The sequence below is a fragment of the Pichia membranifaciens genome (genome assembly GCF_001661235.1).
Source record: "Pichia membranifaciens NRRL Y-2026 unplaced genomic scaffold PICMEscaffold_1, whole genome shotgun sequence".
Lineage (NCBI taxonomy): Eukaryota > Fungi > Ascomycota > Pichiomycetes > Pichiales > Pichiaceae > Pichia > Pichia membranifaciens.
Genome location: NW_017566982.1, coordinates 2,179,830 through 2,201,536, shown reverse-complemented (window position 1 = coordinate 2,201,536; position 21,707 = coordinate 2,179,830). Strand labels below are relative to the sequence as shown.

Sequence of the window (21,707 nt, the reverse complement as noted above, 5' to 3'; positions counted from 1 at the left end):
GAGCGCATGGGACGACGACAAGAGCCAGAGCAACCACCGCGTACCTGAAACGGCTCGACTCCGCCCGGAACGGGCTGGCATGGCGGCCAGCTTACCAGCCCTGGCTGAACCATGCACGGGCGGCTACATGTGGATCTGGGAGATAACAACAACAAAGGACGCTCGCTGTCTCAGCTCTAAAATAAGGACGCTCTTCCCCTCCGTCTGGGCATTGCCCTCTTTCTAGAAAAACTCGGTCCCAACTTTTCCATTTATTTTTCATTTTTCATTTTCCTGCTCTCCCCGTTTTTTTTCTTTTTCCCGGCCCCTGTGTAACCCCACACAGTCTGCCGTGGACAGGTCACCTTATCGCTCGCACCACACATTGTCATGCAACAACCGTGATCCCCGTACTGAACAGGCTGTGTGACAGCTTGTCCTGCGATGACAGGCCCCTTTACAGGAGAGCAAGGTTTTCCTCTCTACTCTTGCAAGTCTTGATTCCGTCCGTGATCTCGTATTTTTCTCCCGTAACCCTCTGCATCGTCCTTCTTCTTAGGTTTCTGCTCCGCAACAGTGTGCAGCGGATACAAGAAACACAGAAGCAAACACAGACACACACATACACGCACTCAAACAGCAATGCAGAGAAGAGTGTCGCTAATTGTGACAGAACAAGGTCCGGACCGAAACTCTGCTGCGGGTAGTCCCAATGATGCCTTCCGAAAACAACAGCGCAGCCCCCACCCCTCGATGAGGGCGTTCGAGGAGAACGACAAACGTCCGTCAGAAAGCCTGCAAGGCTCTTCCATGGGACACACACGCAGCATGTGGTGCACTAGCGACATGAACAACGGTTCGCAGAGCCAGCAGACGGCGGACGAGGGACTCCATTCGAGAAGAGTATCTCTCGACGACTTGGACGTCGCCTCGTTGCGACCACGGGGAGGAGAAGGCAGCGGCTCTGTGCCGATGATTGGCTCGTTGGTCTACTATAGACACAAAAGCGACTCTGCGATCTTGAACCAGAACACACAGGGTGACGCACAGGGTAACGCACAGGGCGACGAACACGGTGCCGCTGTACCACGGCCAGCAACGCTGACGACTGCACCACCAGCGAGACCCTGCATCAGCGATGACGGCGATGGAGCAGACGACGAGGAAGCCTTGCTATCAGACGCAGAATCAGTTGCTTCTCCAATTCCACCACACATGCGCCACAGGAAATACAGACACTTCTCATATCCGTGGATCTATGCAGACGAGGCAGACGAGTTTGGAATGATCAATTCGAAAATAGATTCCCGCATAAGACAGAACGACCAGAGGCTGAGCAGCTACTTCCAGAACCAGCGCAAGAGAAGCCACTTCAACAACACACATTACCACATCCCCGGATTGGACCCGGCTCCCTCCCCAGACTCGGAGCTCTCCGAAAGTTCAGCTCCGGCTGCGCTCCCTTCCAAAAGTAGGTCCAGCTCGACGTCGATGCGAGATTCCGTATCTCCTAACAGTACCGGAAACAGGAGTCCACACACAAATAGCAGGCATCGGAGGAGGTTGACGTGCGCCATGATATTCACCACTCCAAAAGTAGTCGAAATCTGATCCTATGGATCCGGCTTGGCAGACCGCTAGTATTTTGTACTTACCACCCAACTTTAAGTTACGTTACTGTCCTTTTTTGCTACCAAGTTTCTGGGGTAATACAACATTATCGCAATGAGATACCGACATGGCAATATAACCAATACTTGCTGTTAATATAACGACATAAATATGTAAACTATATAGACCAGGTCTAATATTTTTGTGAACTTCACTTGGACTCTCTCTGTACAAGCTTACTGTTGTAAAACACGAAACTAGCTTTAAGCCTCGAATTACGCGTACTTGATATTTTGCTTCACCGACTCCTTCAATTTTTCTATTTTTCTCAACACTCTCACCCTGTTTTCATGTTTCCCTTTTCAGACTCCAGCCAAGCTGTACCTACACGAATGCTTCGGAGTGAAGAGCAGCAGACTGAAGGAGAGCACCACATACTGCAACTATGGCTGGCCCATTGTTACCATTTGCGTACGATCAATCGAGGCAAGATGAAAATCTGCCTCCCTTGAATCTTTCTCAGCCCCGACAAAAAGACAAAAGCACACATGATACCGACGATATCGGAGGTAACTTCAAAGTCAGGGAAAGCACTGACTACGAGAACGATTCCGATACGTATTCTGATGAGGACTTGGAGAAGGAAAATGATTTCAAACCTAAGCCCTCTAAGTTTCTCTATTCTATGATAAATAGTTCTTCCTCAGTGTTGGTGGAGAATAATCGTCCTCTATCCGACTTCAACAACTTTACTAATACTTCAAGCACAATCCTTGAGTTCCATAACCAGAACCTCAGCAGCGATTCATTTCATCAAATGGATACCAGCAATATTGACGTTCCTAGTTCTCCCTTCCACTCTCAAAATGTTTTCAACGAGAAGCCTGAGCCATTGAGCTCAGATGCATTTGACGATCTAGTCTCTATAACTAATAACAACTTGGACTCCAAACCTTCACTACCATCATCTCCTACACTATTACCATTATCTCAGTCTACACAGCTGAAGAAGGATTCTTTCACTTTGGATAGAACTAGCAAGTTCCATCGTCCCAAAATAAACAAGCAATTACATCCGTTGTCGAGGCATGGCTCAACATTTACCGAACCAACCAGGAAGAAACAAAGGATGGTGCAGGAAAGAGCCAAGAGCATACCTTTACCACCAGCGCTAACATCGAACTCGAACGTGGAATTTGCTATTGATCGAGATGGCCATGTCTACGGATATAAACTTGAAAAAGATGAGCTACCCCAGAATTACTTGCCAACGTTGTATGATGAGCCTATATATTTTGTTGTTAAGAACTCACCAATCCAAGAACAGAATTTACTCAAAGCCATTGATGAGTTCTTTGAACAGCCTGTGAGCTCAACCAAACCTATTTCAACATTAAATTTGCAATATTTCAATCTCAGCAGCTTACCGGACTATATATGCGATATTCAAAACTTCTATGACTGTGCGGATGATGGCATTGTTAAACCACTAATACATATTGACGCTTCCTACAATAAATTGAGGTCAATAAATCCGAAACTTTTGACAATAGAAAGATTAGAAATGCTGTCTTTACGTAACAACAAAATTGCAAGGCTGTCAGGAAACATAGATAAGGCTAAGGATCTGAAATCATTGAACTTGGCAATGAATAAATTCAAGTTTTTGCCCCATAACATACTTAATCTCCGAAAATTAGAAGTTCTTGCTACCACAGGTAACCCAATGATCTCACAAACATCAGTTGATAAGTTTTATACAATCAATTTTGAATTGCTCAAACTATATTCACAGCAAACGGGCTCTGTAGAGTTTCTAGACACTGACAAGCAAATTCTATCTTTCAGCAGAATTCACTGGCTGAAATCCAACAAACAAATAAGTAAAAATGCAGTACACGCCTCTATCCTATCACGCAGCTTGTCGACTATTCAAGATTTGTGCTATGATGACAACGGAAATCTTAAAGACTGGAATGATTTTGAGTCAAGTAATAAGCTGAAGCTAAGAAAGAAAAAACAAAGTTTTGTTGAATCAAAGCTTACCTGGTGCCCCAAGTTAACAGAACTAGCATTAAGACAAGTTTCCAAGTATTTGATCTCTCAAAGTGAGGTACAAAAATGGAAAGACTCAACTAGCGAGTTTATCTACAAACGTGCAATGAACTCTTTGATTTATGGAACAAATGGAGAAACCTGTGGGAATTGTGGAGAAAATTGCATTGAATCGGTGGCCGATATGCTGGAATGGTGGGAATTCAAAGGTAGTAAATCTGTGACAATCAAACGAAGATTCTGCTCCAAACATTGTGCAACCTGTTGGGTGGAAAAGTTGAATAAATTTAAATTAGCTGATAAGAGGCTAACTACTGATTCCAACTGAAAATGACAATTATTACCAACTTTCCGCATTCATCATTTATAGATATAGATTTATATACACACAAACTTTAATACAGTTACCTCATATTCGCATGAGACACTTAAGCCCACACGTTCACTACATTGTCAGCACCACCACTCACCAAATAGCATCTTATTTTATCGTCACTTAGCTCACCGTCATCGGTAGGAGAAGATATAGCTATTGTATTGACAAAGCTTTGGTGACCTTGTAGACTTTTCACAGGTTTAACTTCCTCCTCGTCAAGTTTACTCAAGTCCCATATCTTAATAGTTTGATCATCGGAAGAACTTATCAGATATCTTCCGTTATAATGTATCTGTAGGCATCTAACCCACGATGCATGCCCCTTAATTTCTTTTATGCACTCGCCGTATGGATTTAAGCTGTTTGCCATAGGAGACCCGTTTAGCGTATTATAATCTGGCAGTGGTAGTTTCCATATTTTGATTAACTTATCACGACCACAACTTACAGCATACTTGTATCCAACTTGGCTATATTCAGTTTTCTGTTCAGAACTTAGCGTCCCTTTATTACCAGTTTTTGCCAAGAATGCATCGAGGTACTCATTCGAATTTTTAGGAATGAATTTCACGTCTTCAACAACTTGCTTGTGCCCCAAACACAAACCAACACCCGTACCTGTAGGCCAATGCGTCAAGCGAATACTTGTATCCGAAGAACATGATATCAAATAATCTCCACTTGAGTCTATTGATCTCACCCAATCGGAATGTGCATCAATGGTGCGTAATGCCCATCCTGTTTGAAGATCCCAAACTTTTATAGTCTTATCTCTAGAGCAGGAAAATAGTATATTAGGATCTTTGTGAGAAGATGATATTGCCGAAACAATATGTTCATGTCCCGTTAGGGACTTTATGGGAATGCGCACATCGTCTGGAGTGGAAAGATCCCACACTTTGATGAACTGATCAGAGGAACATGAGATTAGATAAGAGGTACCTTTTTGAAAGGTTACCATATTGATCGACTTGGAATGTGCGTTTTTCAATTGGTTGACAGGTTCAGAAAGATCCAGCAAATTCCATATGACCATCATACCATCCTGAGAGGCTGTGACTATGTACGGATTGAACGAATGAATGGCTATTGCTGTGATTGGGGAAGTGTGAAATCTGAGTGACGATTTCAGGAACGAAGGAATCCAGTTGATTTTCGAAATTGAGCAATGTGGGTTCGCTTTGACTTCATTATCCAACATCTCTACTATTTCTTTGTTTCTTCCTTCTAATGCCTTATTCTTCATCTCCAACTCCTGAATATTTCGCTGAAGTCTTAGTACAGTCGTCCATTTTTTTTGTAGGTAATTTTCAGGTATCTCTATGGATTTTGTAATCTGCTCGTCATTTGCGCCATGAGGACCGTGATTTGTCAATCGGGATTCAAGTATGCTGTAAATCTCAGGCTCTGATTTAAGAATTGGCTTGAGATATTGTAAGATGGAGGCGTTTAATTCCAGGAGTTGCCTTGGTGATAGTAAATTAGCTTTGTGAGAGAGAAAGGAGGAGGGCAGAGATCGCAGCACGGAAACGTGCCCTTCTGAGAAGATTCTACGGTTATCACCCATTTTTAGCTTGCCATGAATTACCGACACCGAAGCAGTTGTGCTGAAGCTCAGAAGTGCTAGACTTGGCTCATGATCTCCGAGATGCAAGATTTAGAAACATCAACAAACTTGATTCAGATTCATGACATTGATTACGTGATTCAGCTTATTTTTTATAGGACCAGCTGGACGATCGGCGCGGTTTTACTTTTTTTTCACGCTGTGCCTAGTTGTTGTAGTAGCGGAATCGACGAAATCCTTGTTCAAGTTGGCAGAGGGAAAAGATCAAGCTACTGTTATTTCGGCAAAGTCATGCAGCCTTGTGCTTAATAGCAAAAGGGTGCCAAAGACCAGAAAGAATCATATTTGCTAAACTTCAACATGGGTAAGGGAGCAATGAAGTTTGGAGGGAAATCGGGGTTGTTGCCTAAACCTAAGGAAATTTTCAAACAACCATACAAACACCAAGTTTATAAGAAACAAACTGACTCAGGATATGCTGAAGGTATTCTCCACCCAAAAAATATTACCAGAGATTACATTCCTTCGAAAGTATTCACTCCTGAACAATTACTGAAGAGATCTGCACATGAGCCAGCGAAGAAATTTACTGAGGATGAAATTGCAAAAATGCCAATCAGCCAACAGTTTAAAGTGAAAAACGCTCAGATGAGAAGAGAATACTTGAAGGACTCTTACCAAAAAGAGGTTGAAAGATTAGAAAATCTAGAGAAACACGAGGAGCTTCTGAAGCTTGAAGAAGAAAAATTGGCGCAGGAGGCAGCAAAACACACACAATCTAAAGCCGAGTTTTTCACCTCCCCAACTTTGGAAAGCTATTTGAGCGACCCGCTGGTGAGACCAAGAACTGCTGAGGAACAAGAGTCTTTGAGAATCAAGAAAGAGTCCAACAGACTGCAGACTAGATTAAACGCAGACACTCAGAGAGCTGCGAGCTTATTTGAGCTTTACAATGCATCAATCAATTTTGCAATAACAGAAGAAAAGCTTGAAAAATTAGTCGATGCTGCCTTTGACAGCAAGGCCGATGAAGCCTGGAACAATGTTGCAAGTTCCACCCCTAACAAGATAAGTGCTGTGAAAAACCATGTCACTTTTGATAACGCATTGGTAGATATTGTATTGGATAACGTGAACAAGGGACCAGGTTACGAAGCCGTGGAAGATTACCTAAATGGGTTTACCGATGACATCAAAGAGTTGGCGGAACAAATAAAGAAGGAGAAGAACCAACAAGACATAGAAGCGGCCAATGAAAACTTGAACAAAGTGGCTGAAATGAAAAGAACCGATGTTTAAGCGTAGTTTTTAACCTGTATATATTTAATTCAAGCATAAATCACGTTATAGAAAGACCAATATTACTAAATTCGTTACAGGGTTTTTGTTTCTCTATTATTATATTTGTTAGTGGAAGAAAAAAAAAGAGAGGATGTATACAGTAATTATTTACACGAAAGAAAAAGAGAGATACTGGAATAGGGCGGTTATGTCTAGTGTGCACATACTTATTTCAACATTCTGTCGAATGCTGGAATCAAGGATTGAGCAAGAGCAAAGGAAAAGACCAACTTAGGACCAGTGGTCAACAACTTTGGAATTAACCCCTTGAAGAAGGCAGTTGGGCCTTCGTTCTTAAGCATGTTTTTGAGGATGGTAAACCCGGACTCGTTGGCGTCGAAGTTCTTGTTCTGAATTCTGGTCTTGATGACGTCCAAAGGAGCAGAGACAATCAACGAAGCAGAAGCACCACAGATCGAGGCAACGAAGTTCTGGTACCAAGAGGCAGAGGAGTAGTCAGTCAAACCAAAAATGAACTCCTTGGCAAAGGCAGAACCACCGAACAAAGCAAAAGAACCTGGAGCATTTCTGGCAGCTGTCCAGCCAGCACCGTTGTAAAGAGAGAAACCTTCGTCCTTTAAGATCTTGAAGAAACCTCTACCCTTGAAGGCCTCAGGGTTGGTCTGTCTCTTGATCTTCAAGACGTCCAAAGGAAGCAAGACGACTTCACCGATACCGATAAGGGAACCCGCAGTGGCAGAAAGCAACGCCTTACCGGTCTTAGGACCAAAGAGGTCGTCGTAGGACTTCTTGAAGTTGGAGGTCAAGAACTCGTTGGCAAATGGTTGACCACCGTACTTGTAGATTCTCTGCAGAATCTTGTAGCACGCAGCGTAACCTAAACCAGGGAAAAGAGACAAGAATCTCTTACCTGCTGGAGCGGAAGCCTTGTCTTTGAAAATGACGGAGTTCAACTTCTCCAAATTGTTAACTCTGGTGGTGTTGGACATCAATCTCTTGGAGATGGTGTCGACAGGGTGGAACACCCCGATTTCACACACACCTGCGACGGCAGGACCCAAGATTCTTGCTAAACCAGATTGCTTCTTGTCGACGGTACTCATTGCTTGCTGCTCTATATTGCTGTCCTTCTGTAGCAAATACTTTTGTCTGCACCAGCACCTCCAATAGCTAGTTTTGCACCCTCAGATGGTCTGCTTTCTCTGTCACACTGGCTGGCTGACTCCTTCCCTCACCCTCTCTCCCTCGATTCCCCAGATCCGGCTGGCTGATCCTCGGTTTTGCAGCCACAAGAGCTGACCGCAATGAAAAATTTGAATTTTTTTTCTCGGGGAGCACCCGTACCCGCGCCTGAAAATCAAAAACCCAAATAGGAAATAACAGACGGGGGTCGAGGGAAAGAGACAACAAAGAAAACGGAAACAAAAGGGAAACACGAAAAAGACGACAGCTCGGGGGAAGAGCCTTGATCGTGCTAGAGAAGAAAAGAGAAATGAGCCAAAAGGACGGAAAGATCAAAGAAAGTGTGCATCACTCTACGTTAGTGCGGACACCGAAAAGGAGACGAGACAACCTGAGAGCACAAGAGAATGACGTTTGGTGATTTCCAGCAAATCTGCGAGAAAACCCCATTACCCCTGTGCACGTTGGTCAAACCGTTGCACAGTTCCACAAACACACCTTTCGATAGGATTCTCACCAAGTGCTATGCGAGGTCTGTCAATCTTGCCAACACATTGATCTTTGAGATCGGAACCTCGTTCATAAATATCGGGAACCTCATTATTCTTTTGATGATCATCTACCTTGTCCGGCTTCGATATACCTCGGTTGCCCGGAAAGAGATGATCTTCTTTTTCTGGACCCTCATCACACACACCATCTCTTCGTTGGTAATCGACACAGGAGTTTCCCCACCAGGCTCGAGAACATATGCCTACTTTGTCAGCTTTGAGATCGCCAATATGGCTGTTGTTTGCTGGTCGTTGCTTTTCGCCGGCCTATCAAGCTTCAACTTCTGGGACGACGGATCGTTCAAAACCATGATATCTCTCTACGTGAGTTCTTCGTTTGTGTTTATTGTCAACTATATGGTCGCGATCTTTACATTCAAGGGATGGTCCCCAAGCCTCAACAACTCCAACACCACAGTGTTGTTTGTCTTCTATTTTGTTTTGAACCCGGTGATGTTGGGCACGTGGTTGATTTCACAGATCGTCATATGCTGCTTTTCATTGGTGTTCAACTGGTGGGCAATTGGAGCCTTGTCGCTGACTTGCTTCTTTTTTGCAGCTTCCCAGGTGCTACTGTTTGCTTTCAGCGAGGTGATTTGTCTAAACTTGAAACACTATGTAGACGGTACCATTTTCAGCTCTCTTTCCATGATGTTCTGCTATATGATGATCTACAAATACTGGGACATCATTACTTTTGATGATGATGAGTACTATAGGTTCACGGAAATGGTTCCAGCCGTTGCAAATAAACATGAGGCACGCTTGTTGTTGCAGAATTAGGCGACAATCAAATCAAATATATACCACTAGGGTTTCGATGTTTCAACTTAACAGTTGAAGCTATATAAAGATAATTTTTCTTTTTTTCTGTATACTTTTCTAAATCTTTTCAAAGTCATCCTCCGGCTCAGCGTCTAGCAATCCGCTTTTCTTTTCCTCGCCACGTCTGTAATACTCCTTTCCAAAAGCAATCAGAATGAACTTCTCCATCCCCCTGTACATCCATTGCGCAATCACCCAGAGACCACCAATGATGGTAACCAATCTGATGATAAACTGGAAGAAAGACAACCTTTTTTCAATCACTGTCATTTTGATTGGATCAAAATCGTACTTTATAAATATTCCTGGAGCATACTTTTCATCAGTCTCGTACACTCTGATTGAATATTGATTAGTATCAATCTGGTGGCCCAACTTGCTGTACACTGTAGGTATGACTTTTAGATTATAGTGGAATGTATGTCTCTTCTGGTTCGTCTTACGTGCTGTCAGATCTAATGCATTATCAATGTATGGGTAAAATGTACCAAAGGAAAACTCATTGATGAAATGTGTGAAATTCAAAGAGTCAGCAGGAGTGATACCGGACATTCCTGGATATCCTAAACCTTCAGCAGTGATATGAAAATCCCCCTGAACTCTATTTATAGGGACGGTACCATATATTCTACAGGTTGGAGCATCTAAGTTTGTTCGAACTCCCTTGGTAACGTAATCCGCTTCCAAAGAATTCGATAACACAATATCTAGATCTGGGGTATGTACATCCTTTTGTATTCCCATATTCCAGAATGCATTTGGGACAAAAAGCCCTTCAAAGTTCAATATTTCCTCAGCCAAGTTTCGATCTTCAGTCACGTCACGTATATTAGCATCTAAGTACTTGCATGGCATTGCTACCATTATATCAACGTTCAAATTCAATGTGCTTCTAATAACTTCGTCAACCGAAAACTGATGGTCGATAAATCCATCAATATATCCTCCAATCTGAACCCATATAAGAAACACCATAAAAAAATATGTCAACAAGGTAGAGTATGACCCCCGATAAGATCGAACCTGATCATTTGGTGGTGTTTTGGCTATATTTGAGAGTTAGTATATAATGTTCATTGTTGAGAAAACGGGAATCGGTATTTTCGTCTTATTGGCTTTTTCAACTTACGAAATGCATCAAACACACGAATCGCCTTACGTGTACTTTCCATTATTTTGGTTTCTTGTGACTGAATAGTTGACAACACAGTCCCTACAATGTCAAAGGCTGTTCCATACTATCTATAATTTTCAACGTGTCACCAAATTAGAGTAGCCTTTTTCTCATTGATCGTTCACTACGCGCAAAATAAATCTTCGATATATTCATGATACATTTATTATTTTACATTTCTTTAAATTTTCATCGCTAACCCATAGACGACGATATCTTGATCGAATAGTTACATAAATGGCCGGTTATTTGTGGGCCAACAGCTCTGCTTGCTTTTCACTTCCTGGGATGTAGTTTGGATTGGATTTGTTGTGCACAGTATAGTACAACGGACATGCTTTGTTTGTTCTGATATGATCAAGAGAACCACATGTCGCACATCTTCTACTGGTAGATTTACCCTTGCCAATACCTTTCCCACTTATACGGCCCTTACTATCAATATTGGCCGCAGTAATACCGGACTGTTTTCTCTTCTTCTTCTCTGCTTGTCTTTCTAACTTGGCAAGTTCCTCTTCGAGGCGCTTCTTCACCTTCATATTTTCCTCCTTATCATTGGTTAAAACAATACTGTTGCTGTCTGCGATTCCGTTTGTTTCGAGCAATTGCTCTTGCTTCTTTTTCACATAAAGCTCGACAACTTTAGGATCTTTGATCACCTGAACTTTCCTCTCCTTGATACCGTATGAATTTTTTACCATTCTGGTGATTCTTAAATATCTTGGCTTTTCGTTCACTTCCTCATCAACATTAGCATTTGCCTTCTTCATGAGACCTATATCACTCAATTCTTCATGATTCACTGCTCTGGGTTTATCTGTATTACTGTATTTGGATAAAGATTTTGCCTGTTTGTACCAAACCTTAGCAATTTCATCATCGTATAACTTTTGTTGAACAGCAACGTTATAAGAATGAGTGGAAGTAGAATTAGCTCCCCCAGAAGGGGTACCTGGTTTTGAATCTTTGCCTTCGACATTTTTAATAAAGCCACCTTTCATGGATATTTTCAAAAATGATATTGCTTCTCCTTCTTTAGACGGGTCACCAATGCCATGGATTTGAAGCATTGCCTTCCCCTGAGTTGCTTGTATAAAATTCCTAGTAGTATTCCAAGGGGCTAATTGCTGATTTAAGGTCTCTTCACTCCCTGTCTCCTTTTCCTTCTTGGCGTTACCGTTATTCGCTCGATCAAGTGAATCCAGCCTCTCCCTTTTGAATTTGTCAACATCTTCAAATTGTTGTTGTCCCCACATCATGACTTCCAACAAACAAACGTCTTCTGGTGACATCATTCTTCTGATTTGGTCATATGAAGGAAGTTTGTCTGCTAATTTAAGTCTCCAATAACCTTGATCTGCACCACCTCTTTGATATTCCATGAATTCTTTTAACCGTTGTCTAATTTGCATATCGGACTGCTTAGGAAAGTGCTCAGAAATATCCTTTACTGTGATCCTGGTTTGGTCGCTTGCATTTAATGCACGATATGCAATCATCCGCAATCTGTGTTTCATTATCGCGGTAGCACGACGAGAATGCGGGCCGGGTATTTCTATAGCAGGTAATGTTTGACCAATAGTGAATAAATGACTGATTGGTCTCAAAAAAAATCGTTGACCATTACCCCCACCTGATGACTTTACTAGCAAAAAGTCTGTCGAGAAGGCTTCATGGTGGAACAGTGGTGCCCTGATAAGCTTGTTGTACAATGTTGGGACAATACTGCCTTTTTCAACAAATCCAAAATTCCAAAATGGCGACCTGTCCTGTACTCCTAAAACATGAGTTTCACCAACAGATAACTTAGGTCTAGTATTATCGTCATCATTTCTTTTTCTGTAATAATTAATAATCTTCGATCCCATACCAAACTTACTGAGAGATAACGGATACTCTTCACTATACTCAGTAAGGAAAAAGTTTGCAGTATCACCAAGTGTAAGATCTATAGTTTTTTTGAATATCTCGGAAACTTCTTTACCTTTGTCTCTCTTCTTTTTTCTGGTTTTTGGTTTAGAGAAATGAATAGTTTGATTAGATTTTATATTGAAGCGTGGTCTGTGATACATTCTGTTCTCCTTCTCCGTTGGCGTTACTTTGTAAAATGGAGACTGTAATCTAAGCGCTGGAGGAGTATGGTCAATGTTAAGAGTGCCAATGGTTGCTCTAACTTTGGTCTGATAATTTGATTTCAAAGGTTCATATTCTTTATCATTAGACACACTGAATTTTAGTTCTAGAAGTTTCTGAGTAGAAGGAATACTTGAATCGTTATTGATACGTTTTTGATATACCCTTCCGTCATTGGTGTAGGTATGTTTGTCAACAAATATGAGGTTCGGATCATTCATATCTAACTTGAGGTTGATTTGGTCAAGGTCCAGGTTTCCTTCAAATATCATTTCATCATCGTTGTCAGCCCAAGAGTCAAGTTTATTGTCTTCAATCCTAAGTCTTTTTGCTTGAGGAAGGATTTCAATATCCTCTGCAGCGCCAATAATTTCGTCGTCATTCCAATCGGCAGTTGATATAATCAAATTTGTGTCGTATGAAATAGCATTGATAATCCGTTTCTTATTTTCTTCTTCTTTCAATGGTTTCGCCACCTCATCCGCCTCGATTCTAATGACATTTGGCCCATTCAAATAATGACTGGATTTTTTAATAAGTTTATTTTGCTCTCTCAATTGCTTATTCGTCATGCCGAACTCTTTGCTTTCGTCTTCATCGACTTCAAAATGACTACCTCTCGGAAGAAGGGGTTTCGTTATTGGTGGCGGTTGCTGATAATTGAACTCTAAAGGTATTATCGGAAATAACTTCTGTAATTGCATAGGCTTCCCTTTCTGGAAAGTAGGGAAAAATATCCTGAGAAGCTTTTCTTTGTTTTCTCTGGTTCTCTTCTCTTTTTCAAGTCTCTTTTGTTCTGAAATCTTCTTTTTTTCTTCTTCAGTAAGCACTTTAGACTCTTTCTCTTTGGAGCTAGTGTCCTCTTCCTCCGAAAACTCAATATCCGAGTCTCCTATTTGTCTTGTTGTATCCAATAACGAATTGGAAGCGAAATCTAAATCTTGCAAGCCTGCATTGTTCGGAACACCAAACCCAAAGACGGCACCAGCCACCAGTTCTGAGTCTTGCTTCTGTTCAACTCCTTCCATTGCTTCCTGTTGTAGCTCCTTCATAAAATCGTCCTCGTCTTCTTCTTCTTCTTCTTCGTCTTCGTCATTGTTATTTCCTAGTAAGTCTTCTTCATTGTGACCTGAGTCTTCCTTGAACGAGGGCACTCCTGTGTGATCCGCATGGCTCGCAGAAACATCCTCCTCTCCATCATTCAAGTCCTCTTCTTCTTCGGCAAGTTCGTCTTCATCACTGAAGTCGATGGCATTATCCGCATGCTCTGTCTTTCCGTCAAACAAGTTATCAAACGTTGCGATCTGACCACTCAAGACCGAATCAAAATCAGTATCTTTCGGCACTCGGGAACCCTTATCACCCGCCTTTTTCGCAGCACTCATTGTTTTTGGAAGAACGAATAGCTCAAAAGCCTTCCAACACCCTGCTTTTCGTTGCGTTCTAAAAGCTAGACATGAATCTAGGATTGTATTCACTTTCGTGATGTCCAGGATGACCCAGTTCAAAATTCAAGACCAGCCAGCAAAGAGAAATCTGGGTGATTACGTAATTCAAGTGTAGATTAAGAATAAAACCCTCACTTGACAGCATGTAGTCTAGAATAAGCAAGCTGACAGGTATTGCGATAGTTGTTATCCCTGTTGCAAATCACACCCATTCCCTCACCAGTGACTACAAGATAACGTATTGACTATGATTGTATCTTCTATTTTATTGATATCTAAAAGAAGCTCCATTTTGATTAAAAGTTCAAGAAGAATGTTATCAGTGGTTCCGCCCGCTTCCGTAGAATCCTTTTATCAAAAACACAAAGACACTCTTATTCCAATCGATTCTTCATGGTATATGCCCAATGTTCCTATAAATGCCTACCACGAATTTATGAAAAAAAGGTTCTCCAGTGGTACTGTGTTTTTTGATATTGAAAAGGCCAAGGATCACTCAAACAAGTATCCTCACATGTTACCTTCAAAAGAAGATTTTGAAAAGGAAGTAAGTGAATTGGGTATTAAAAATGATTCTGAACTTTTATTTTACGATCAACAAGGTGTGTTTAGTCTTTGCCGTGCTGCATGGATGTTTGAGGTTTTCGGACACAATTTGAGTAAAATATACATACTGAATACCTATCCTGCTTATGCGAAATCCCATTCAGACCCTAATTTGGTAAACAAGGTGCATGATAAGAAAACCCTTCTCGACAATAAACTGGTAAGCTCTCCATCTCCATATCCAACATCTGAATATCATGCTACGTTCGATTCTTCCAAGGTTGTTTTATATGAACAGCTTCTTGAATTGGTAGAAAATGGGAAAATTGGATCAGAGTATACTTTGATCGATGCAAGATCAGCCGCCAGATTCTCTGGAGGGTCCCCTGAACCAAGAGCAGGAATGTCTTCGGGGCACATCAAGAATGCAGTGAATATACCTTTCTCTGAGGTTCTAACTCCACAGAAGGCATTTTTGTCAAACATGACACTCCAGAGCTTATTTGCAGAGAAAAATATAAATCACAACAAACCAATAATTGTCATGTGCGGTACAGGAGTCACAGCTTGTGTTGTTAGATGTGCAATGCAATTGGCTGGATTCGATTCTTCTAATATTTCTATTTATGATGGATCGTGGACTGAATGGTCTCAAAGAGCTCCAAAAAGCTTGATTGTTAAAGATGTTTAAGTATACAGATTAAAAAAAATATATATTTGTTGATTATGGTATATAGGGAATATAGGTAAATTATTTAGAACCTGAACTCAAAAGCAGTAAAGGATTGCTCATCAGGCAAAGCTTTGAGCTGTTTCAATTGGTAAAACCATTCTTCATATCCTCTCATATCTTTTTTAAGATGTAAATAAGTTGACATGGCCGAAACTATCCGCGTATATCTTATCACATCATTTCTAGAAAGCAATTTCAGCATGAAATCTTTGAAGAGCTCCAGATCCTTTTTTTCTATCCCAGTTTTTTCTTCAAGCGTGAAGTCCATCCAAAACAGTAACTTTTTCAGTATTTTGGGTTCTTCGGAAACGTTGATGCCCTGAAAAATAATCTGGTTCTCATCTTTAGTATTTACTTTTTCTGGGGTTATGAGATTATAAATATCATGTTGCTGAATGTTATTGGGGGTTCTCTTAGAGGGAGAAAGCATAAAAGCAATATCTTTACCAGTAGATGCAACTTTCTTCCTTATAGGAGACGACTGTAATTTCCTCTTCCGTAATTCTCTTTTGATTTCTTCTTGAAGAGAAGCTGGAAGATTATCAAAAACCTCCCAATCAATCTCTTCACTCAAAAAATCATCACCTCTTGTACGTTTTGACGGGGAAAAATTTTGATGAGTTTGGATTTTATGTCCTATACCGGCAGGAGGTTCCAAAGCAGGGGGGTCTTCAAAAACTTCTTCAGGTAATTCCTTTTGAATAGCGGTATGGAGAGATGTAGCTGCAGCTGGCTTAAACTGAAGCTTCATTTGGTTGTTGGTATCTATTTTACCATTGCCTTCGGGAATAAGCTTGTTCATACTTACACCAACCCCTCTTAGCTCTTTAGGGTCAACATTGAGAAATCGCCATAAATATTTCATTTCAGAACTTAAGATACCTGTAGTTCTTGTACTAATTCCAAGTCTAGATGATTTCGACACAAATGTGCAATAACCCATTCCTAGATATTTAGGTGGTTCGATGGGCGCATCTGGATGTCTAATGGATAACTTTAGAGTTAGCATTGAACCAGTCATACAACAATCAACTAATCTCTTACTTAACTCAGCTGCTAGCCTGTTCAAAAAATCTTCAACTTCAGCATTGGAACTGAACCGTATACCCCAGTTTACATCAATACCGAGTGATTTTCGAAGATACTTTTCTGGATCAGATAATAAATCAATACTAGTATCATCGACCCCTCTTGAAAAAAGATACAACTTCTCTCCAGTTTTAATACCAAAAGATGAAATCAACTTTTCCTTCTCAATGCACCTCAATGAGCTTATTGTTACAGTTGTATTTGTACCTTTACCCATCAGGGAAAGCAACTTTTCAAAGAGTCGATCGCCAAATCCAGGTAATTTTCTGACATCAATATCATCCAAAAACCTCAAAATCTGATTCTCATCGGAAGGAACAACATAAACCCCATTGGGTTTAGCTTTTCTCAAGGCTAGTTTTGCCAATAGAACATTTTTTCCAGATCCACAGCTCACAGTACAGCCAGTTGCCGTATCCAACTCACATTTAATATTTTTCAGAACCCCCATAGTATCACCTCCGCTCTCCATGCATAAAGAAGATATATCGACTAATGCCTCGTCGACACTCACGGGTAATATTGAATCAATATTCAGAGCTAAAAGTTTTGCATAAAAAATATTGGAAACTCTTTCATAATCATCAAATTGGTAGGGTAGACAAACAATATTGGGGCATAATTTTTGTGCTTTTGAAAACCACATTCCGTTTTTCACACCAAACTGTCGAGCTACATAATTGCAAGACGAAACATCCGCTGAGGCCCCACCGTGTGTCACACAACATGGTGTATTATCAAAATCTATCATAGGCTGATGCAAGTTTGCAGAAACTCTTGCAAAGAAGCAATCAAAATCAACATGCAAAATGACTCTATTTTCTGGCACGATGTTGTTTTTAGGTGCATCAAATTGACGTTCTTTCAAAAGAGCCGCAGCTTTGTTTAAAAATTCAGATCTCAAGTCAGCTTTCCACGTACTCAAATGATGTAGTCGTGATTTCGAAAAAAAAATACGCAAAAAATTGGAATCTCTGGCATCGACTCCTGCTCTGCTCAACTCCTGGGAAAGTATATCTTCCTTCTCTGCTCTCTTATCCTCTGAAAGGGAATCATTTACTTCCATGTCTGTTCCATGGTCAGCAATATTACCTGTTTGAACTTCTGAAACGTCATTATTTTCCATTAACGTATTTACTTTCAAAAAATTGATTTCTTGTTGTCCATATTCTCCCAATTGCTCAAGCCTATATTGTGCCCAGTTCAATAACTTTTTTGCAGCAATACTTTCAACTATCCACTTCGGACTTACCACTTTGCAGTTGGAAAATTGTATTCTTTTTCTTGGTGGCAAGGATTCAGCAACAATGTGTGTAGCAATACCTTTCGAGGAAAGGTAAGGTACATTTGTGCCCCCATGCAATAATATCATTTTCCGGAGTTGTAAAATGTCTGGATCTGTTCTCCCATTGATATGAATTGCACAATTCGAAAATAGTGGTGGAAAAGTCTGGCCATCTTCTTTTTTTCCTTTGAGGAATTCAGAATACTCTTGATCTTGCTTTCTTTGCTTTGTATTCTTGACTTTGAAATAGCCCTCATGATCTTCAAATGCGTATCTATTAGAATCTTCATAGTCTTGTTTAGTCATCACATCTTCCTGATATTCAACTTCTGTTCCTTTTTCCCGGAGCTGAGGCAGTTTTTGAGCTAGTAAAATAGGGGAAGATGATATATTGCTGACTTTGCATTTCGGGGTGGATGATATCTGGAAGTCTTCATCAAGAAATACAGAGCTCTCAGCCGTATTATTAGCCTTATCGGAAGACAATAATGTTTTCTTCACTGAAGCAGTAGATTTAGAGTCACGCTGAGTCTGGCTAATTTTATTGACAAAACTTATGAATTGGGAGTCATTCATTGATCCCCAGTCATCTGATACGGATTCTTTCGCATAATTCGGGAGCGTTGGTGGTTTAATATCAGTTGCAACCGCGTTTCTCCCATTATTGTTGGAATAGTGTAGAATATCTTCATCTGTGTCCACATCTGTTGCTATCTCTATGTTGGAAGTATCCTTCTTTGAATTGTTCTTTGAAAACTGTTGTCTTAAAGCGATGTTCAACTCCGAATCATGCAAACTACCCCAAGAAGATTCATGAGCACTTTCTGTGAAATTCTTAAACTTTTCACTTTCCGGAGTTGGTTCCCCGTCCTCCATGGTAATTCATCGCCCTGCTGTATATTAGTATTTGACTCAGATAGCAGCTATCTAAGTATCCATTACTCAAAGATTAAGTGATTAGTTTGTTAATTCTGATATTTTTGAAACCTATCGTATTACCACGCGCCACTGAAAGTCAAAAAAAAAATGAAAAGCGCATAATGCATGATGCTGTGTTTTTTATTGAACAAAAAAGAGTAGTGTACGTATTGAGAAAAGAATGGCGGAAAAAAATTGTACATAAAACAGGAGATACTAAATTAAAAACAGATCAGATGCGTGGAAAACTTAATAACTTATCAACAAGATATCGTGAATAGAATAGTATCCAAAATAGGCGTATAAATAGAGAAGTGATAAAGAGAAATATATGGTTGTAGTAAAGAATTTGATTGAAAATTGACGATAAGAAAGAAGATTGTGAAGCAGAAGTCACACTTATCATAGATGATACCTGGCTTTATTGTTGAAAGGGTTCTCAACATCGTACGAAGAACTTCCGTGATTCGATGAGACCGAAATGGTGTCTTCGGTGTTTGCAAATGGATTCAATTTATTTGGTTTCGTTTCCTCTAATCCACTGTCATTGCTATAGTCTGGATCATAAGGTTCAAGATGTGCTTTGCTGTCGGTGTTATCGATTCCGTAGGGGCTCAATCTTGGCTTTTCGTTATTCGAGCCAAAAATGTATGAATTTCTGTCTTGACCTTGCATGGCAGTAGCACCAAGCGCTGCAAGTTCCATTTCTTCGTTCTGGGAAGCCATGTTTTCATTAGGCATGAAGGCAGCACGATCATCCTTGACTTGTTCATATTGAACGTCAGGGTTTTTGTGGATCAATGAAATAGTACAAGTGACGATGGTGAAGATTAACAACACCAAGGCAAAAATTGCATTGAGAACAAAGTAAACCACAGCCGCAACAGAGGATACGACCTCAGGTTGACGAAACACATTGGAATAGAACAGAAAGAAAACTGAGTTGATCAAGTTGATTACAGCAATCAAGATGTTGAAAACGTTGGTACGTTTGTCCATGTACGGACGGAAATAGATGATAACAACAGTATGGATGATTTCAATTGCGAAAATAAGACATGCACAAACTTTCCCCTTCTCTTGTAGGACAGCAATTAATAGGGCACGGATGAACAAGTAGAAAAGATGAATACCGACCCAATAGTATCTCTTTGCCAAATATTGGGAGTATAGGAAACCGTATTTGAAATAAAATTTCTCATTACCGTATAGCAAATAAGCTGGGTTTTTGAATTGGCTGACCGATTTTAATCCTTCCATGATGATCCTAATTGTTCCTACGCCCATGAGGATCATGAAGACCGCAAATATGATAATGGCGAACGCTAAACAACCCCTTGAGTTGTTCTGAGTGAACTCCCAAATGCATAATAGGACGATGGTTGAAAAGGTAATATCAACGTACCTGTAGACAGAACCTTTGATGACCAAGCTCCAGTTTGTTCTAAAGTAGGCAAATCTGTGTTCTTTGATTGCACCTGATCTAATGAGAATTTCGCAGAAGCCTCTGAAAACTGAGATCAAGAAAACCAACACAAATCCGACGAAAAGGAAGAAGATCACACCGGTCATGAAGATATTTGAGATTTCTATGTCTGACAAATATGCTACTCTTTGGATACCTCTTAAAACCAAAGTTTTTGACGAGAGGTTGTACTCATCTGTGTAGTACATACTGGAGTCGTTGATATAGTCATCGGAGGCCGGGGCAGCGGAGATCTCTCTTTTGAAAAGCAAACTCTTCGCCTTCTGGATCGAGATGGAGATGATGTCCTTGTTGGTCAAGACGGCAGTGACGTCACCGCCTGTTGACTGGACGTACCAGTAGATGATGTCCTGCATGAAGTCGGCATTGATGATGCCCAAGGACCACATGAAGTTCTGAGCCCAGGAGGCTGCGATGGGAGGGACCCTAGCCACCCCCATCATGGCCATAATGGCCAAGTTTTGAAAATAGATGAACAAGGAGACGGCATTCGAGGCGATGTGGGAGGCTGTCGCGGAGTGGCCCAGGATGGACACGACGGAGGAGACTACCAAGCCAAAGCCGGAGACACAGGCGATGGGCCAGCCGGCGTATCTTGTCTGGACTGTTTTGCCGTTCGTGACGACAGCTTTGAGGCAGGCCAAGGGACTGGTGTTGTTGTTGTCGTCTGTGGAGTAGACCAAGACCTTCACGTAAGCGTCGATATCTGGGATGGTGTAGGCGACGCTGGGGATCTTGCTGGTGAGGTCTGTTTCGACCGCGTAGGTGCCCTGGACGTCGATGTGGCCCGAGCTGATGGGGCAGATGGTTTTGTACCCGAGGGTGCAGAGGTCGATCGAGTCCTGGTACACGTTGAGGCCGTACACGACCAACGAGAATTCCGCCTTGATTTTGCCCGAGATGGACGACGAGCCATCGATGTAGAAGACGGCTGTGGAGTTGTGGGGGTAGTAGTACACGTCGAAGAAGGTCGAGGTGAACTGGGAGCTTTCCATGCACGTCAAGAGCGAGTTCGACCTGAGGAACTTGTAAGCGTCGGCGCTGTGCAGCTGCAGGAGCAGCACGAGCGAGAGGAGGAAGCGTATCACCACCATGATGTGTTGAGGCTGGGTTGCTGGGCTCTGTGGACTTGTTTTCTGGTCTCCTTTCCTTCTCTAGTCTGGGAGAGTGCGTGGGTGGAGTGCGTGGCGGACGTCTGAGCGGTGGACCTGGCTAGCACGGAGATGGCGATCGGTGTCGAAATGTGCACAGAAGAGCAAGAGACTCACGGTGACCAGCAGGTGACAAACACAGAGTCCGGTCGTGCTGAAGCGATGACGTGCCCAAGATGAAGCTTTGGTGGACAGAGAAAGATGAGGGAGTGCGTGTGCGTACAGCTGGGGGCTCTACTGTGGGGGCAGAGACGGTCTCTGATCCGGGTGCAGATCTTTCATGTCTACCGACAGAG

General features: G+C 41.5%; 11 protein-coding genes across 11 annotated transcripts; 5 read left to right on the top strand and 6 right to left on the bottom strand.

The window, feature by feature from the left end:
• Positions 1-321: 321 nt before the first annotated feature.
• PICMEDRAFT_14810 (hypothetical protein) lies at positions 322-1,875 on the top strand. The gene has a single exon (XM_019160545.1). The coding sequence runs from the start codon at positions 622-624 to the stop codon at positions 1,588-1,590; it is 969 nt and encodes a 322-aa protein (XP_019020458.1). The 5' UTR covers positions 322-621; the 3' UTR covers positions 1,591-1,875.
• Positions 1,876-1,909: 34 nt separating this feature from the next.
• On the top strand, positions 1,910-4,239 carry PICMEDRAFT_14809 (hypothetical protein). The gene has a single exon (XM_019160544.1). The coding sequence runs from the start codon at positions 2,036-2,038 to the stop codon at positions 3,971-3,973; it is 1,938 nt and encodes a 645-aa protein (XP_019020457.1). The 5' UTR covers positions 1,910-2,035; the 3' UTR covers positions 3,974-4,239.
• Positions 3,990-5,622, bottom strand: PICMEDRAFT_14808 (hypothetical protein). Its single transcript, XM_019160543.1, has one exon. The coding sequence runs from the start codon at positions 5,586-5,588 to the stop codon at positions 4,074-4,076; it is 1,515 nt and encodes a 504-aa protein (XP_019020456.1). The 5' UTR covers positions 5,589-5,622; the 3' UTR covers positions 3,990-4,073.
• Positions 5,623-5,886: 264 nt separating this feature from the next.
• PICMEDRAFT_99519 (hypothetical protein) lies at positions 5,887-7,055 on the top strand. The gene has a single exon (XM_019165153.1). It carries the CDS (start codon positions 5,949-5,951, stop codon positions 6,885-6,887), a length of 939 nt encoding a protein of 312 aa, XP_019020455.1. The 5' UTR covers positions 5,887-5,948; the 3' UTR covers positions 6,888-7,055.
• A 41-nt stretch (positions 7,056-7,096) lies between these two features.
• Positions 7,097-7,993, bottom strand: PICMEDRAFT_70890 (hypothetical protein; the record flags this gene model as incomplete). The annotated part of the gene is made up of 1 exon (XM_019163763.1): positions 7,097-7,993. The coding sequence occupies one exon, from the start codon at positions 7,991-7,993 to the stop codon at positions 7,097-7,099; it is 897 nt and encodes a 298-aa protein (XP_019020454.1).
• Positions 7,994-8,479: 486 nt separating this feature from the next.
• Positions 8,480-9,406, top strand: PICMEDRAFT_70889 (hypothetical protein; the record flags this gene model as incomplete). The annotated part of the gene is made up of 1 exon (XM_019163762.1): positions 8,480-9,406. The coding sequence occupies one exon, from the start codon at positions 8,480-8,482 to the stop codon at positions 9,404-9,406; it is 927 nt and encodes a 308-aa protein (XP_019020453.1).
• Positions 9,407-9,490: 84 nt separating this feature from the next.
• PICMEDRAFT_14805 (hypothetical protein) lies at positions 9,491-10,641 on the bottom strand. Its single transcript, XM_019160542.1, has one exon. It carries the CDS (start codon positions 10,421-10,423, stop codon positions 9,506-9,508), a length of 918 nt encoding a protein of 305 aa, XP_019020452.1. The 5' UTR covers positions 10,424-10,641; the 3' UTR covers positions 9,491-9,505.
• A 105-nt stretch (positions 10,642-10,746) lies between these two features.
• On the bottom strand, positions 10,747-14,184 carry PICMEDRAFT_14803 (hypothetical protein). Its single transcript, XM_019160540.1, has one exon. The coding sequence runs from the start codon at positions 14,138-14,140 to the stop codon at positions 10,868-10,870; it is 3,273 nt and encodes a 1,090-aa protein (XP_019020451.1). The 5' UTR covers positions 14,141-14,184; the 3' UTR covers positions 10,747-10,867.
• Positions 14,185-14,413: 229 nt separating this feature from the next.
• Positions 14,414-15,553, top strand: PICMEDRAFT_14802 (hypothetical protein). The gene has a single exon (XM_019160539.1). The coding sequence runs from the start codon at positions 14,451-14,453 to the stop codon at positions 15,438-15,440; it is 990 nt and encodes a 329-aa protein (XP_019020450.1). The 5' UTR covers positions 14,414-14,450; the 3' UTR covers positions 15,441-15,553.
• Positions 15,505-18,732, bottom strand: PICMEDRAFT_70885 (hypothetical protein; the record flags this gene model as incomplete). The annotated part of the gene is made up of 1 exon (XM_019163761.1): positions 15,505-18,732. One exon carries the CDS (start codon positions 18,730-18,732, stop codon positions 15,505-15,507), a length of 3,228 nt encoding a protein of 1,075 aa, XP_019020449.1.
• A 93-nt stretch (positions 18,733-18,825) lies between these two features.
• Positions 18,826-21,676, bottom strand: PICMEDRAFT_14800 (hypothetical protein). The gene has a single exon (XM_019160538.1). The coding sequence runs from the start codon at positions 21,352-21,354 to the stop codon at positions 19,177-19,179; it is 2,178 nt and encodes a 725-aa protein (XP_019020448.1). The 5' UTR covers positions 21,355-21,676; the 3' UTR covers positions 18,826-19,176.
• Positions 21,677-21,707: the final 31 nt, after the last annotated feature.

Coding starts and splice junctions, on each gene's coding strand:
- PICMEDRAFT_14810 (XM_019160545.1), top strand. CDS start 622: ATGCAGAGAAGAGTGTCGCTAATTGTGACAGAACAAGGTCCGGACCGA.
- PICMEDRAFT_14805 (XM_019160542.1), bottom strand. CDS start 10,423: ATGGTGTTTCTTATATGGGTTCAGATTGGAGGATATATTGATGGATTT.
- PICMEDRAFT_14809 (XM_019160544.1), top strand. CDS start 2,036: ATGGCTGGCCCATTGTTACCATTTGCGTACGATCAATCGAGGCAAGAT.
- PICMEDRAFT_14802 (XM_019160539.1), top strand. CDS start 14,451: ATGATTGTATCTTCTATTTTATTGATATCTAAAAGAAGCTCCATTTTG.
- PICMEDRAFT_14808 (XM_019160543.1), bottom strand. CDS start 5,588: ATGGGTGATAACCGTAGAATCTTCTCAGAAGGGCACGTTTCCGTGCTG.
- PICMEDRAFT_14803 (XM_019160540.1), bottom strand. CDS start 14,140: ATGAGTGCTGCGAAAAAGGCGGGTGATAAGGGTTCCCGAGTGCCGAAA.
- PICMEDRAFT_14800 (XM_019160538.1), bottom strand. CDS start 21,354: ATGGTGGTGATACGCTTCCTCCTCTCGCTCGTGCTGCTCCTGCAGCTG.
- PICMEDRAFT_99519 (XM_019165153.1), top strand. CDS start 5,949: ATGGGTAAGGGAGCAATGAAGTTTGGAGGGAAATCGGGGTTGTTGCCT.